The following is a 15,363-nucleotide window of genomic DNA, read 5'->3' on the forward strand; positions in this document are numbered from 1 at the left end:
CTAGAAGGAAAAAAAAAACATTAATGAAAAATGTTTGAAAATTTTGAGTTTTAATGATAAGGACAAAATAAAGAGTAAAATGAATAGTACCAGGATTGACTTTTTAGTGTAAAAATATGATTTTTCGTTAAAGTGAACAGTACCATAAGTTTTTCGTTAAAGTTCCCAAAAAAATATGAAGCAAGGCAACTTTCCATTACCAAACAACCAGAGATTTCCAGGAAAAGGGTTAGTTTTAGTGCGTGTTTTTATCCTTTTTCCAAGAATTCTAATGCATGTTTTGTGTTTCGAGTTCACTAAAAAATTCCATGTTTTGATGAATTGTCCGACTCAATCGTCACTTGTCATCCCACTCTTGCAAACCACTTTCAGGTATCAACATGGCTGATTATTAGTTGACCTTTTATTTCAGTTTTTAGATAACTTAACGCTTTAATAAAATCAATGAAAAAGAAAACTTGGTGAGGGAAGTGATGATAACTTAACGCTTTAATAAAATCAACAAAAAAGAAAATGCTAACAGAATAATTGGACAGCATAAAGTAGAAGGCAATTTCGTTGTCTTAAAATATCGTTACCTTGGTGAGAAGTTTCATCCGTTGACTCTAGTCTCTTTATCTTTGACATCAATCATCAATGTGAGTTGGACCAGTTAATTACAATAGTGTGTTCGTCTTTACAAACAACTTTAAATCTCCCTCTATGTAAAACAAAATAAGAAATTTTTAATTTTGAGAGCTGACTAATTCTAGCTCAGATTGGATGAGAATAATCTGCATGACAACTAGCATATGCTGAGTTAAAATCCCACTTTGCAGATAAAAAGAAGGGAAATTTTAATTCTTAGGGAAACTTTAATTCTTTCAGATGAGTGATGCTTTCTCATTTTCTATATAAGGACCTTGTACGTGCCGAAGTAAACCACATTCACATCCCCTGATCCACAAACATCTTATGAAATTTAGAAGAAATATGGCAGCCATATCTCTTGATCCAAGGCTTAACCTCCAAGCAACTAAAAACCCTAACCAACATGGAGTTATACTCCAAGAAATCGAAGGCCTCATCCGAGTTCACAAAGACGGATACGTCGAAAGGCCTCTGATGATCCCAAGTGTCCCCAGCACTCTAGCTCTACCACCTGGTGTTACGGCCAAAGACGTTGTCATTGACAAATTTACCAATTTATGGGCACGCATTTATGTTCCAAGCCACCCGGGAAACCTCCCCGTGATTGTCTACTTCCATGGCGGCGGATTTTGTGTTGGATCTGCTGCTTGGAGCTGTTACCATGATTTCCTAGCCAAACTTGCTTCACAAGCAAGTTGTGTCATCATCTCTGTGAATTACCGTTTAGCCCCTGAAAGCCGTCTCCCTGCTGCTTATGATGACGGATTCAAAACCCTTATGTGGGTAAAACAACACGCTCTGAGTGAGTCTACTGAGCAAAAATGGTGGTTAAGTAAGTGCAACTTGTCCAGCTTGTTCATAGGTGGTGATAGTGCCGGGGCTAACATAGCTTACAATGTCACCACACAGGTAGGTTCATGTGACCCCTCCATTTTAAGGCCATTGAGTCTCAAAGGCACCGTCTTGATCCAACCCTTTTTCGGAGGAGAGGGTCGAACTTGGTCTGAAAAATGTGCAACTCAGCCACCATACTCCGCCCTAAGTCTGTCAAGTTCAGACACATATTGGCGGCTGTCTCTTCCGTTAGGGGCCAGCAGAGACCATCCGTGGTGCAACCCTCTAGTGAACGCCGGCGTGGCCAAATTGCGCGATTTAAGGCTCCCAAGCATGATGGTATCCGTATCAGAATTGGATATATTGAAGGATAGGAATTTTGAGTTGTGCAGCGCATTGAGTAGCATTGGGACAAGGGTGGAAACTGTACTGTACAAAGGAGTTGGCCATGCATTCCAAGTTCTGCATAACTCTCAGCTCTCTTATTCACGGACACAAGAATTGATATCTCACATCAAGGCCTTCATGATCAAGCAATAATAGCTATTTCATGGATTTCTTTTTCTAGCTATTTCATGGATTTCTTTTTCTAGTTTGATATTTTATTAGGGTATTGTTTGTATATTATGCTGAAAGTAACTTATTATTGAAACTTGTTAATTAATGTATTACATAATTTTCTTCTCATATACAAAAACATATGTATTATCTTCTATATATGCTTAATTATAATATAAACATTGGTCTCTTGATTCTTTTATTTTTATATTACATAGTCTTTACTTCGGATGCAAGAAAATAATATTTATGTCATATATGTCGATTAAATTGTTATTTCTTAAACAAAAGTGAGACTAAAAGTAATTAGTGGAAAGGTTTAGTGTCAAAATGTTTTGGTGGATCCAATGGTTTTGTTAATGATGGGTTTTGGCGGATCACACATGTATTATTTGCAAATTTATTAACGGTCCCTAAAATATTGTTTTATCCAAAATAGGCCCAAATTATTAAACCCAACAAAATAACCGACCATAAAATTCAAGGAAAACTTGATATAAGTCCAATTTTTTGAGCCAATAGTAGGAATAGTCCAATTTATTAAAATAAGTCCAATTCCTTAAATCTTATTATTCTATTATCAATAATTATCTCTTAAATGATAAGATTTATTATAAAAATCAAATTTCTTCCTAATTATCTCTTTGATTATTTATTTTTTTTGTTCTTTCTTGTTCTTTAACCCCTTTTGAAACCCCATTTATAGATTTTATTTTTTATTTTTATAATAAACCTATATCACAGGTTAATTATATTTATCTACCTATATGATATATTCTTTTTTATAATCAAGTAAGATTCATGTGTCTTGCTTGTAGATATATTATGTTTGTTTTCTACCTTTTAGTTAAGTTTCATATCTTACTTAGAGCAACTCCAGCGTTGGAGCCCTCCCCCTGGCAATACACTATTCAATCCACCTAATGAACAGTAACTGCCCTTAATGAACAGTAAGTAGCCCTGACAATAGAATTTGCATCTTCACCGTTACACTTCAATAGCCCTGGCAATAGGCAATAAAATATTAGTATTTTTTTTATTTATAAAATAATACAAAATAATTTTAATTGTGATATCGGATAAGATTTTTAATCGTTCTCGTTGCGCCACGTGTCATTATCCGAAGTATTATTAAATAATACAAAATAATACAATTATTGGTGATGGATTTCTGATAAGATTATTAACCAATCACGTCGCACCACGTGTCATAATCGGTTCACAATCTTTGAGGATAGATTTCCATTAGATTTTTAACGAATGACGGCATGCCACGTGTCATAATCTGTTCACAATCTTTGAGGATAGATTTCCATCAGATTTGTAACGAATGACGGCATGCCACGTGACATTATGCACAACCTAATCCTTTCTGAATCCTCTATATAATCCACCATCCATCCTCACAAATCTCACACCAAAATTCTCAAGATCTCTATCATTATTCATAGTTTCTGCTTCCTTATTCACAAAAATCTGTATCATTATTCATAGTTTCTGTTTCTTTCTTTCAATGTCTTCTTCTTCTTCCTCAAGGATGATGTGGGAATTCAATCAGGAAGAGGAAGAATTGTTTAACAAATCAGAAACAATGTTCAATCACCAGGGGATAAGAAATGAGAGGGAAGAGGATGAGGAGCGTCAAATGAGAGATGACGAAGTAAGAAGGGGCAGAGCCTCACATTCCCGTCGAATCATCCAAGCTGCGGCTCAGATCTGCAGGCCCAGCCGTTCCGGAAACCTTGATATAAGCAGGCAACGACGAGGTATGGAACTCTTGGATGATTATTTTGTTCATAATAGTGCATTCCCTGATACGTACTTTAGACGTCGTTTTAGAATGGAACGACATTTGTTCAACAAAATCATGATTGCTGTTTGCAACCATGATTCTTATTTTGTGCAAAAAAAAGATGCTTTTGGTTTTATGGGTCTACTGCCTGAGCAAAAAATTACTGCTGCCTTGCGGATGCTTGCATATGGAGCATTTGCAGACCAAGTGGATGAGATAACGATGATGGGGAAATCAACCATTCTTGAGTCCCTAATGAGGTTTTGCGGAGCAATTGAATCTATCTACACCGCTGAGTACCTCCGCAAACCTACACACATGGACTTGGAGCGGCTGTTGAAGAAGGCGGAGATGCGTGGCTTTCCTGGGATGATTGGAAGCATTGATTGTATGCACTGGACGTGGAAAAACTGTCCAAGTGCATGGCAAGGCGCTTACGGGGACAGAAAAGGAGCAAAAAGTATCATTCTGGAGGCGGTGGCATCTTTTGATACATGGATTTGACACGCTTTTTTCGGGGTCCCGGGAGCTCAAAATGACATCAACGTCCTTGCCCAATCCCCAATGTTCAACGATGTCCTGCAAGGAAAGGCACCAAAAGTTACGTATGAGGTCAACGGACGTATGTACGACGGGCCATACTACCTAGCTGACGGCATCTACCCGCGCTGGTCAATATTTGTCAAAACAGCGTCTTTCCACGTACTAAACGATTGGCTAAGTAATTTCCAATGACTGGACATCGATTCTTTGGTTCTTTTCCCACCAAGTTTCTCAAGAAAATTGGTATGAATAAGACTCCACATTTCTTGCAACTGCATCTCATTACCCGTAAGCGAACTACGAGTAACTTCAACCCAGCTAGTACACAACGCAACATCTTCAATAAGCGACCAATTCGTACATGCACCAGTGGTCATTTTGTTGAAAAAAAATGGATTCAAACTTTGAGACAAAGAAAGGAATGTGATTGAAAGTAGTTGAGAAAATATGAAATTGTTGTGTAAGGTAGATGATAATGAGAAGGTATTTATATAAAAGTAAAAACAATTTTTTTTACAATTTTTTTTCAGATTTTTCAGATATTTTTTTGAATTTTTTTGAATTTTTTACAATTTTTTTTAAATTTTTATTCAATTAATTAATCTCTGCCGTTGGATATAAAAAAATTTGAATTCCAACATTTCAGATTGTGCCATGTGTCACAACGGTAACTTTTCAGATTTTTAAAACTATTTTTTCATTTATTTTTTAATTTATAAAGCATTTTAATATCCACCGTTGATCTCAGATCAAACGGTGGATATTAAATCTGACTTATTATTTTTTTTTTACCGTTGAGATCTAACGGTCCACATTAAGTGACCGTTAAGATCTAACGGACCGTGGGAAGCCACGTGACTTCCCAACGGTAACTGACATTTTTTTTTTCTTCTGATTTTTGTGTCGGGACGCGCCCCCACGCGCGGGTGGGGTGCACGCGCTTGACACAAAAAAAATTAAATAATGCGCTGACGCCACCCTGGCGTCAGCCTTGCGTCACCCCACCTCGGGCTCAAGGGCTGGCAATCCCTCACGGGCCCTTTGCTCGGGCCTCCCCCTTCCATCGGGCTCCCCCACGCTGGAGCCATGCCACCGGCCCTCGGGCCATTGTTTTGGACCCCTTCCCCCGAGCAATACCCAATGCTGGGATTGCTCTTATAGGTATGATATACATTCATATATTTGTTACTTGAGTTAGGGTAGAATGATTTGCAGATAGATTTATATCAATATATTATTTTTTTTTGTTATAAGATATTAATTAAATTTTTTGGGGTTGAAAATTCATAATATTAGAAGATTCTAATTGATTTTTAATATTTTAAAAAAATATAAAATGAGCATTAAAAAAAAAAATACATATAATTAGGTAATTGGACTCACTCTTAAAAACCATCTATGTTTTTAGACCTAGATCTAAAAGCCCCAAAATTCAATTATTTGGAGACAAAGTAATCAATCTGTACCCTAAATCTCTGTGTTCCCCCTGTCGTGATCATCTTTTCAGTATCAATATATCAGGTAATCAATCTCTACGAATGGAATAAGATCTAAATTTAGAAAATAATATTCGAAGTCGTTTTACATCTGATTGAACTGGGATTTAGGGTTGTGTGTTTTTAGTGTTTCCTTGTCTGAATTGTCTCCTTTTGTTTTGAGTTCGTCTGAGTTGTATTTAAGTCAGAAAAAGGAGTGATTTGTTGTGTGTTACGTAAATTGCAGAGGATTATAGGTTATAGTAGGAGGAGCTCCAATGGTAACGAGGTTGAAGGTAATTCGTGCTTTTATTATCCGTATTCTGCTGTTTGAAATTTTTATTTTTCGGAATTGTTTTTGGACTGGGGGGATTGATTAGCATGGCTATGGCTAGTTGCAGATGGGTTTGCGGATAAAGACATCAACCAAATGATAAATGATAGGCGTTGGCAGACAACACCTTTGGATATCATGGAGAATATCGTGCCTCAACTTGCGTGATCGGATTCGCCTAACCTCTGCAAGTATTGGAGTTCGATTGCTATGCAAAGAGACATCCATGGACTGCTCCGCAATTGCCCTGGTTAGTACTCACCCAACGAAGTCCCGAATACTTAATGGCTTGTTTGGTATCCTATTTGAAATTTTTTATTATTAACATTTCTTGAAAACAATTTTCTGTAAGACTAAAAAACTTGATTGGTTTGCGATTTAAAAATTTTAAATCTTACAACTTAAACGAGATTTAAAAAGAGAGGTCACAGGAGAAGGAGAACGAGAAGAGAGGAGAAAAGAAAGTAAGAGATGATTGAAGGAAGGAGAAAAAAAAGAGGATCAGAAGTGATATAGAGGAAGAGGAGTGAGAGAAAGAATCAAGAATGAAGAGAGTGGATTGGAAGAGAGACGAAAAAGGTAAAAAAAAAAAAAAAAAAAAGAGGAGAGAGAAAGAAGAAAAGATAGAGAGATAGATTTGGAGTGAGAGGAGAGGAGGAAGACAAAGAAAGATGTGAGTTTAAGTTTAAAAACTCTAAAAACTCTTTTTATTTTTTATTTTTTATAATGTTTTTAGAGAATAAACTATATTTTTGAGTTAGTCTTGAGTTCAGTTTTTGAAAATAGTCTTACCAAACAAGTTTTAAGGCCTAAAACTTGAAAATTGTTTTTGAATTTAAAAAGTTGGATTCAAATAGAGTACCAAACAAGTCCTAGGAGTTCTCCAGCGCATATGAGCATAAACTTATCAAGTTAGGGTTGCCTAAGCGAAATGAAGGGCGGTTTCTTAGTTCCCGGCCCTAAAGGTTGGTTGATTATGGCCGAGGAAAATAACTATGAAGTATTTTTACTAAACCCTATTTCAAGAGCCAAACACAAACTTCCTTCCTTGAGAGAAATTTCATCTTTCCACAACCTTTGATTCTTATCCAAAAGCCATAAGTATCGTATTGATTCTTATCCAAAAGGCAACTGCTTTCTTCGTGAAATTGCCTTATCCAGTTCAAATATATCAGAATGTACAGTAGCAGCAATTTTTTCTTCTATGGAGATTGGTTTGTGCAGGCCAGGAGAAAAAAAGTTGGAGAATCTATCAGATGTTGGATTGTAAAAAGGATTCTCCTTCATCCCTATTCTTTTCGTCTTGTGGCATTCTATACGCCTAAAAATGATGAGATTAAGAGTGGACGCGTTATAACTCGCACATCACAGTTTGGAGATGATGATGATGAGTTGGAATTGAAGTTGGTTTATGACAACGAAGAACCACGGGACTACCGGTCATCATACTATGAATTTCGTTCACGTCGTAGTCCCTTGTTCGAGTTCGAGGACAAGTCATATTTGACAGAATCAACAACCAACAATGAAGTCTAGTTGATCCATCAGATGAAGGATCCATTCGTGTACAATATGCAAACTTGTTGAAAGACTTGTGATTTTTTAATTTACAAGATTGAGTCGAAGAATGGTGGCAACTTTCTCGTGTTACAGAGTTTTGGAAACCAAATATTGTTTGTAACAAGCCGAGGTTGTTCCTTGCCATTTCCAGTGAGTAATTCCGAAGGGTTGGGAGCGATAGCATTCATTTCGTAGGGTTAGGAGGAATTGAAAACGTGTTTGACCTTTCCCATCTTTTTGGATATAGTACCCAAGCCGCGTCTTCTACTTAGATGGTCGGAAATTCGGAAGATATATTGAAATTCATGATGCTTCAAAATCACCTAACCGTGAACAAGATTGTCGGAAATTTGGGATGGTTCAGTCCAAGTTTATAGTAACTAGAGATGACATGGTACAATTATTCTTTAATAATTCAAACTACTGAGTACTATACAAAATGAACGATCACGATTGAATTAAGAAAATACTATTTTCCATCGTCAATCTAATAAATAAAAAGCACGACAACCTAGCAGTCCGAACTAAAAACAAATCCGAGATGGTGAAGTTGAACGGTTTGCTTGAGAATTAACTTTTGTTCTTTTTGTTTCAGTGCATGCAGTAATAGTATTTACACGTTGCCAGTGTTAAACTCTTCAATTCATTGAATTAGTTTATACAACTACTATTTCTTGTATTTCTTTTTAGTTTGCAAGAGCATTGTGAAATCTCAGATGCAAATTTTTCAATTTTCAATTGGCAAACATGTACTCTCTCTAGATCTCTATGTTGACTCCAATTTCATTATCTTTTCACTGCTTGGTATTAATTATTAATTTGAGGAAGACTTGAATTAGACCAGTTAGTTTGGTCAGTGTGCCCGCTCATTGCATCCTATTGGAATCTACTTCTCTTTAAATTAAAGTAGTTTAGAAGATAGATAAGAACATTACATTGTCAAACAAAATACATTGTTAGATCTCACACTTCGCGCATAAAAAGTAGTGGAAAAACTTCAATTCTTTCACAACGAGCACGCCAGCCGTTCAATTTTCTTGTACAAGCTAAGTATATTATCCATCTTTGTTTAATTGTGATAAACATTGGTCTTTCCTTCTATATTCTGCAGTTTTAGAATCTAATGTTTCATAACAGTTTATCAAGCATTGTCGCAAGGGCTTCTACTTTTGGTGCTATGTAGCGTTAAATGCTACAAGCATTAGATGGTCTCGATAATAAAAGCAAACTCCTAACTAATCCAATCGATCAAATTTTCGTAGCATTTAATAGTTTGTAAGATGGAAAATTTTTCCGCAATGAACACAAAAAACTAGTTTTTCGCTTATCATCTGATTAAAGTGCAATAATTTATTCAAATAAACTGTTTTCCTACATTTGTGGTATGTCTTGTTTAACTTACCATATAAACATTTTTTTAATTTATTGATTTGCTTCATTTGGGTAATTTATTCTTAATGTTAAAAGAAGTTTGCTTATTAACTAGTAATACGGCATAGTGATATTCATGTTCACTTATAAGTGAGAGGTCTCAAAGTTCAACTCACGTGAATAACGATGACGTATTTACTTGTATTGAGTTCGATGCCTAATAAGTGGTTGATCACTCATTGTGTGGTCTAACTTGATCCCTTTAAATGTAGAATCATTGTATAAAAAAAGAAGTCCAAGTTCAAATTCTCCTTTCTACGATGATAAAAAAACCAACTTTACATAAGAAACTAATGAGTCATTAGGTAACCATTTCATTTTCAATTTTAGTTATTTGAAAACTAAAAATTGAAATTTTGTTTGGTAACTACTAACATGAAAGTTGAAAACCAAAAAGCGAAAACTTAATGCCAAATTTTGAAAACTTAAGAAAGTAGTTTTTCAGTTTTTTTATTTTTAAATTTAAAAACTGAAAATAATTACCTGAAAATGAGGCTCATAAGAGTTGATAAAAATAAAACTAAAAAAAGATGAACTTTGAGGAAATAGGACAGTGAGTCCATCAACATGTTTTTATCCAAAACCGGCCCAATTAAGAAACCCAACAAAATAACCGACCGACCGACCATTAGCCCAATTTTGATCAAATTCAATTAATTGGAGGCAAAGAAATCAGTCTGCCCTAACTCTGCGACTTCCCCCTTTCGCGAGCTTTTCTGTATCAACCAGGTAATCAATCTTTTCTGCATCGAGTTTTCTTAAATTTTGAAAAATATTATACGAATCTGTTTTCTCGAATTCGGTTTGCATTTAGGGTCTGCTTTTAGTGTCTTCCTTGTTTGAATTGGGTCCCGATCTGAATTGGTTTCCCGGTCTGAATTGGTTTCCCGTCGATTAGGTTGGTCTGAATTGTACAAAGTCGGAAAATTGAGTTATTTTTTGTGGGTTTTGTTGACTCAATTGCAGAGAAGTGTTGTTGTTGTTATACAAGGAACTGGAAGCAATGGTAGAGGGGGTCAAACATAAACCTAGGAAGGAGCGAGAATCGAAAAGGATTAGCGGTCATCGAGATGGCGAAAAGGAGAAGAATGGAGAGAGGAGACATAGGGGAAAAGATAGAGATTTTAAGAGAGATGGTGATTCTAGTCGTTCCGCGAGAGACAAGTTAGATAGAGATGAGAGAGATTGTGATTCTAGTCGTTCCACGAGAGACAAGTTTTGTGATTCTGAGGACGAGAGGTATGAGGTAGAGAAGCGGCATCGAGGAGATAGGGAGAGCGGTAGTCATAGGAGGACTAGAGATAAAGAGATGGAGAGGGAGAAAGACAAAGAGAGGGGGAAAAGAGAGAGGGCTAGAGAGAAGGAAAGGGACAGAGATCGAAAGAGAAGGGTGCGGAGTGATGATGTAGATGGGGAGGAGGAGGAGGAGGAGGAGGAGGAGGATGTTAGGGAGAGTGATAGGAAACGGCGTAAGAAAGATGACAAGGAGAATGCGGAGAGAGTGAGGGAAAGGAGTAACAGCAGGTCAGATAGACATAGGGATGGTCGAGTTGAGAGCCCGGTAAAGAAGAGTGATGAAGATGATTCAGTTAAGAAAGAGAAGAATCCGATCTCTGAGGTGGTGGAGGAGGATTTAGAGGATGAGCAGAGGAAATTAGATGAGGAAATGGAAAAGCGGAGGAGGAGAGTTCAGGAGTGGCAGGAGTTAAGAAGAAAGGAGAAAGAAGCTGAGGGAGAGAAGCACGTGGAAGGGGATGTTGATAAACACAAGTCTAAAAAGACCTGGACACTTGAGGGAGAATCTGATGATGAAGAAGAGACAGGTATGGACGTTGACGGAGAAGCCTATCTCACTGACAAAGAGGATGGAGCCGTCATGGAGGTTCATTCTGAGAATGAAACGGGTGCACCTGCTTTGCAGGATGATGAAATTGATCCATTAGATGCTTTTATGAATTCTACAGTGCTGCCTCAAGTTGAGAAGCTGGCCAATGCTGCAGATCAACCAGTAGTTGCTGGTGAAAAAGGTTCAAACAAATCTTTGGGCAGAATAATTCCTGGGGAGGATTCTGATTCGGATTATGGGGACTTTGAGAATGATGGCGATCCCTTAGAAGACGAAGACGATGATGAGTTCACAAAAAGGGTGACTAAGACAAAAGTGGATAAACTTTCTCTAGTGGATCACTCAAAGATAGATTATGAACCATTCAGGAAAAATTTCTACATTGAGGTGAAGGAGGTCTCAAAAATGACCCCAGAAGATGTGGGTGCATACCGAAAACAATTGGAATTGAAGATACATGGTAAGGATGTCCCAAAGCCCATTAAGACCTGGCACCAAACTGGACTTACAAATAAAATCTTGGAAATGATAAAGAAGCTCGACTATGAAAAGCCAATGCCAATTCAGGCTCAGGCAGTGCCTATAATTATGAGTGGACGAGACTGCATTGGCATTGCAAAAACTGGCTCAGGCAAAACCCTTGCATATGTGCTGCCAATGCTGAGGCATATCAAGGATCAGCCACCTGTGGTAGCTGGAGATGGGCCTATTGGCCTTATAATGGCACCAACGAGGGAGCTTGTTCAGCAGATTCACAGTGTTATAAACAAGTTTGCCAAGACACTGGGTCTCAGGTGTGTGCCTGTATATGGAGGTTCTGGTATTGCCCAACAGATTGGGGAGTTGAAGCGGGGTGCTGCAATTGTCGTCTGTACCCCCGGTAGGATGATTGACATACTTTGTACAAACGGAGGGAGGATAACAAATCTGCAGAGAGTAACTTACTTGGTTGTGGATGAAGCTGATCGAATGTTTGACTTGGGTTTTGAACCTCAAATCAATCGAATTGTTCAGAATATTCGGCCAGATCATCAGACTCTATTGTTTTCTGCCACGTTCCCTCACCAGGTTGAAGTCTTAGCACGTAAAGTCTTAAACAAACCTGTGCATATACAGGTTGGTGGTAAGAGTGTTGTAAACAAGGACATTACACAATTTGTTGAAGTGAGGTCCGAAAATGAAAGGTTTGTTAGATTATTAGAGATACTTGGGGAATGGTATGAGAGAGGAAAAATTCTGGTGTTTGCCAAAGCACATGCAACGTGTGACACTGTGCTTAGGGATCTGCTTAGGCATGGATATCCTTGTCTCTCGCTTCATGGGAACAAAGATCAAACAGATCGTGAATCCACCATATCTGATTTTAAGAGCGATGTGTGTAATTTGTTGATTGCAACTAGTCTTGCTTCTAGAGGGTTAGATGTTAAAGGGGTTGAGCTGGTGATCAACTTTGATACTCCAGATCACTACGAGGACTATGTTCACCGTGTTGGTCGTACAGGCCGAGCTGGCAAGAAAGGTTGTGCTATAACGTTCATCTCTGAGGAAGATGCTAAGTATGCGCCAGATCTTGTCAAAGCATTGGAACTCTCTGAGCAAGCTGTTCCAGATGATCTTAAATCTCTTGCTGATGGTTTCATGGCAAAAATAAAGCAGGGACTTGAGCAGGCCCATGGGACTGGTTACGGGGGCAGTGGCTATAAATTTAATGAAGAGGAAGATGAAGCAAGGAAAGCAGCAAAGAAAGCACAGGCCAAAGAATATGGTTTTGAGGATGACAAGTCAGATTCAGAAGATGAAGATGATGGTGTCAGAAAGGCTGGGGGTGACATTTCACAGCAGGCTGCCCTTGCTCAAATATCAGCTATTGCTGCTGCCTCTATTGGTGGTACGGCTTCAGTTCAGACCCCTGTCTCTGCTGCCCAACTGCTTCCTAATGGTGGATTACCTGTTTCTCTTCCCAGTGTCCTTGGTGGTGCAACATTGCTAGGAACAGCAGCTGTTTTTCCTGGGATGGGTCTGAATCTTGTTGGACATGAAGGGGCAGCTCGAGCAGCAGCAATTGCAGCTGCCATGAATTTGCAGCATAACCTAGCAAAGATTCAAGCTGATGCAATGCCCGAGCACTATGAAGCAGAGTTGGAAATAAATGATATTCCCCAGAATGCTCGATGGAAGGTTACCCACAAGGAAACTTTGGGCCCTATATCAGAGTTGACTGGAGCTGCCATTACTATTAGGGGTCAACATTTCCCACCAGGCAAGGTTCCAGGGCCAGGAGATCGCAAGCTTTATCTGTTTATTGAGGGTCCTACTGAACAATCTGTCAAGAGAGGTAAATCAGAACTAAAACGCAAGTTGGAAGAAATCATGAATCAGTCATTATCACTTCCCGGCGGCGCTCAGCAACGCAGATATCAAGTTATATAAGTGAGAACTTGATTCCAATTTACTTTATGCATAATTTTATCTGCTTATGCTGAACTCAACCTGACTCTCAGTTCTTTGTTTATTGTTTCGCAATCACCTAATGAGTTTCTATATTGAATTGTTCTGGTTAATAGAATATTTGTCTTTCCAAATGTCCTATCTATCCTGCTAATCTTTCATATCCAACTTGTACGAGAACCTGCCCTGTTAATCTCTAAATGAAATCTCAGTAATCTAATTACGGTTAACGATTGTTATTTAGAACTCGTTTTATTTTTACTTGGAATAGTCAGATACATGTTGGATTTTACTATGTACATAGTTATGATTTGTTGTCTTGCTTTGGACAATTTTCAGTCCCGCTTTTGATCTTTTTTCTTTTCTTTTGTTTGTCATTTCCCCTGGTGCGAGGGACATTATGTGCTTATGCTCGCATGTTCAATATTGTCTCTGCCCTTATGAAGCTGTCCAAAAGATGCGAACGTGGTGCGATTCTTCAGTTTGAAGGGATGTATGTGCTTTAGAATCTACTGGTGGATGTTGTTTTTATATGTTCCATGAGTTGTGGGACCAGTGAATTCATTCATTTGGGTTCTTTCCTTGGTGCTTATCCAGGTTTTGTTTGGGAGTTGCTGGAGCCGATCAGCTGCCCTATAAAATGGATTTGCTTTTGCGGTGCTATAACGGGTTACTGAGTTCTTTCAGAGATAACTAACCCTGCGCACTTTGCTGTAGTTTTGCCACTTTTGGACTTCACTTTTTGATTGTCATGGTTGTTTTATTTGTTGCAAATGCCTTTTATGATCTGAATTTCAAATCGCAGGCTATGCCTTTGCTTTCTAGTAAAGATTTTCAATTTTGGTTTGTTTTTACGTTCTCTTGATTTTCATTAGCAGGTTTAATTTGTCGTCTTTCTCGTGGAGGCGATCTTATAAGGAACATGGTAGTTGACCAACACATTGATGATATACTGATGTCCTTTTTGTTCTTTTCAGCTTGAACTAGCAATGGATCATAAGCCAGTGGAAATGTCATGCCAAAGGTCAGAAAACCCCCTCGTTAAGTATGCTATCATTAGATTGTTATAAGAAAAAAACAATCGAGAGTAAAATTAAATTATAATATAATTGGAAAGGAAAGGTCAAATATATATTGTAGTGGATTCTCTTATTATAATTTTGATCCTTACTTTCATGGAGTTCCATCTCATACATCAATGTTTTCGATGCAGTGGCCGCAGAAGACATCACGGGACTGAAACTTTAATTTCCATGGCAGCAATCTGTTTACCTGCGTTCTGAGGAGTGTTCTTTTATACTATATTTGGCATGTAAGATATCTTCACAATTTTTTGCAGAAACCCAAAATTTACTCAAAAGTGAAAGGTTCAATGTAAAATTCATAAATATGAATGTTTTAAGAAACAGCGTTCTTGTTCATACCGGTGGAGATTTTGAAATTCCGACTGTAGAAAAAAAAAAAAAAAAAAAAAAAAAAAACTTGTTTGATACGATGCAGGCATCTCCTATAAAACTTTTAGCGGCGAGTTTTTAGTCGCTGTGACAGATGACTTTAGTAGCGGCCGGCCACGAAATTTATCGTCGTTAAAAGCCTTTTTGCTGACTTAGCGGCATATTTTGGTCTCTAAGGGCGCGTTTGGTATGTGGGATGGGACGGAATGGAGTGGGACGGACGTCCTATGTTTGGTGCGCTAAATTATGTGGAACGCACTGTCTCAAGGAATGAAAATGGGTTAAATTTTCGTTCCACCTCCCCCGTCGTTCTGTCATGTGGAACACAAAAATCATAAAATTTTAAGACAAAAATACCCCCTAACTTTTTCAATATTTACACCATCTAAATCATACAACAAACCCTAACTATCATCTTCTCTTCTCTGCCACTGTGAACTTCTTCATCCCTGCATCTC

At 37.9% G+C, this 15,363-nt stretch overlaps 2 protein-coding genes and 1 pseudogene across 2 annotated transcripts; all 3 read left to right on the forward strand.

Moving 5' to 3' along the window:
- Positions 1-942: 942 nt before the first annotated feature.
- LOC137738867 (probable carboxylesterase 17) lies at positions 943-2,079 on the forward strand. The gene has a single exon (XM_068478338.1). It carries the CDS (start codon positions 955-957, stop codon positions 2,002-2,004), a length of 1,050 nt encoding a protein of 349 aa, XP_068334439.1. The 5' UTR covers positions 943-954; the 3' UTR covers positions 2,005-2,079.
- Positions 2,080-6,392: 4,313 nt separating this feature from the next.
- Positions 6,393-8,333, forward strand: LOC137739407 (uncharacterized; annotated as a pseudogene).
- Positions 8,334-9,819: 1,486 nt separating this feature from the next.
- On the forward strand, positions 9,820-14,861 carry LOC137739813 (DEAD-box ATP-dependent RNA helicase 42-like). Its single transcript, XM_068479529.1, has 4 exons — positions 9,820-9,886; positions 10,124-13,433; positions 14,429-14,475; positions 14,665-14,861. Exon 2 carries the CDS (start codon positions 10,161-10,163, stop codon positions 13,431-13,433), a length of 3,273 nt encoding a protein of 1,090 aa, XP_068335630.1. The 5' UTR covers positions 9,820-9,886; positions 10,124-10,160; the 3' UTR covers positions 14,429-14,475; positions 14,665-14,861.
- The last annotated feature ends 502 nt before the right edge of the window (positions 14,862-15,363 follow it).

This window comes from Pyrus communis, chromosome 7 (genome assembly GCF_963583255.1).
Source record: "Pyrus communis chromosome 7, drPyrComm1.1, whole genome shotgun sequence".
Classification (NCBI taxonomy): Eukaryota; Viridiplantae; Streptophyta; class Magnoliopsida; order Rosales; family Rosaceae; genus Pyrus; species Pyrus communis.

Excerpts from the sequence above, each read along its gene's own strand:
- LOC137738867 (XM_068478338.1), top strand. The coding sequence starts at position 955 with ATGAAATTTAGAAGAAATATGGCAGCCATATCTCTTGATCCAAGGCTT.
- LOC137739813 (XM_068479529.1), top strand. The coding sequence starts at position 10,161 with ATGGTAGAGGGGGTCAAACATAAACCTAGGAAGGAGCGAGAATCGAAA.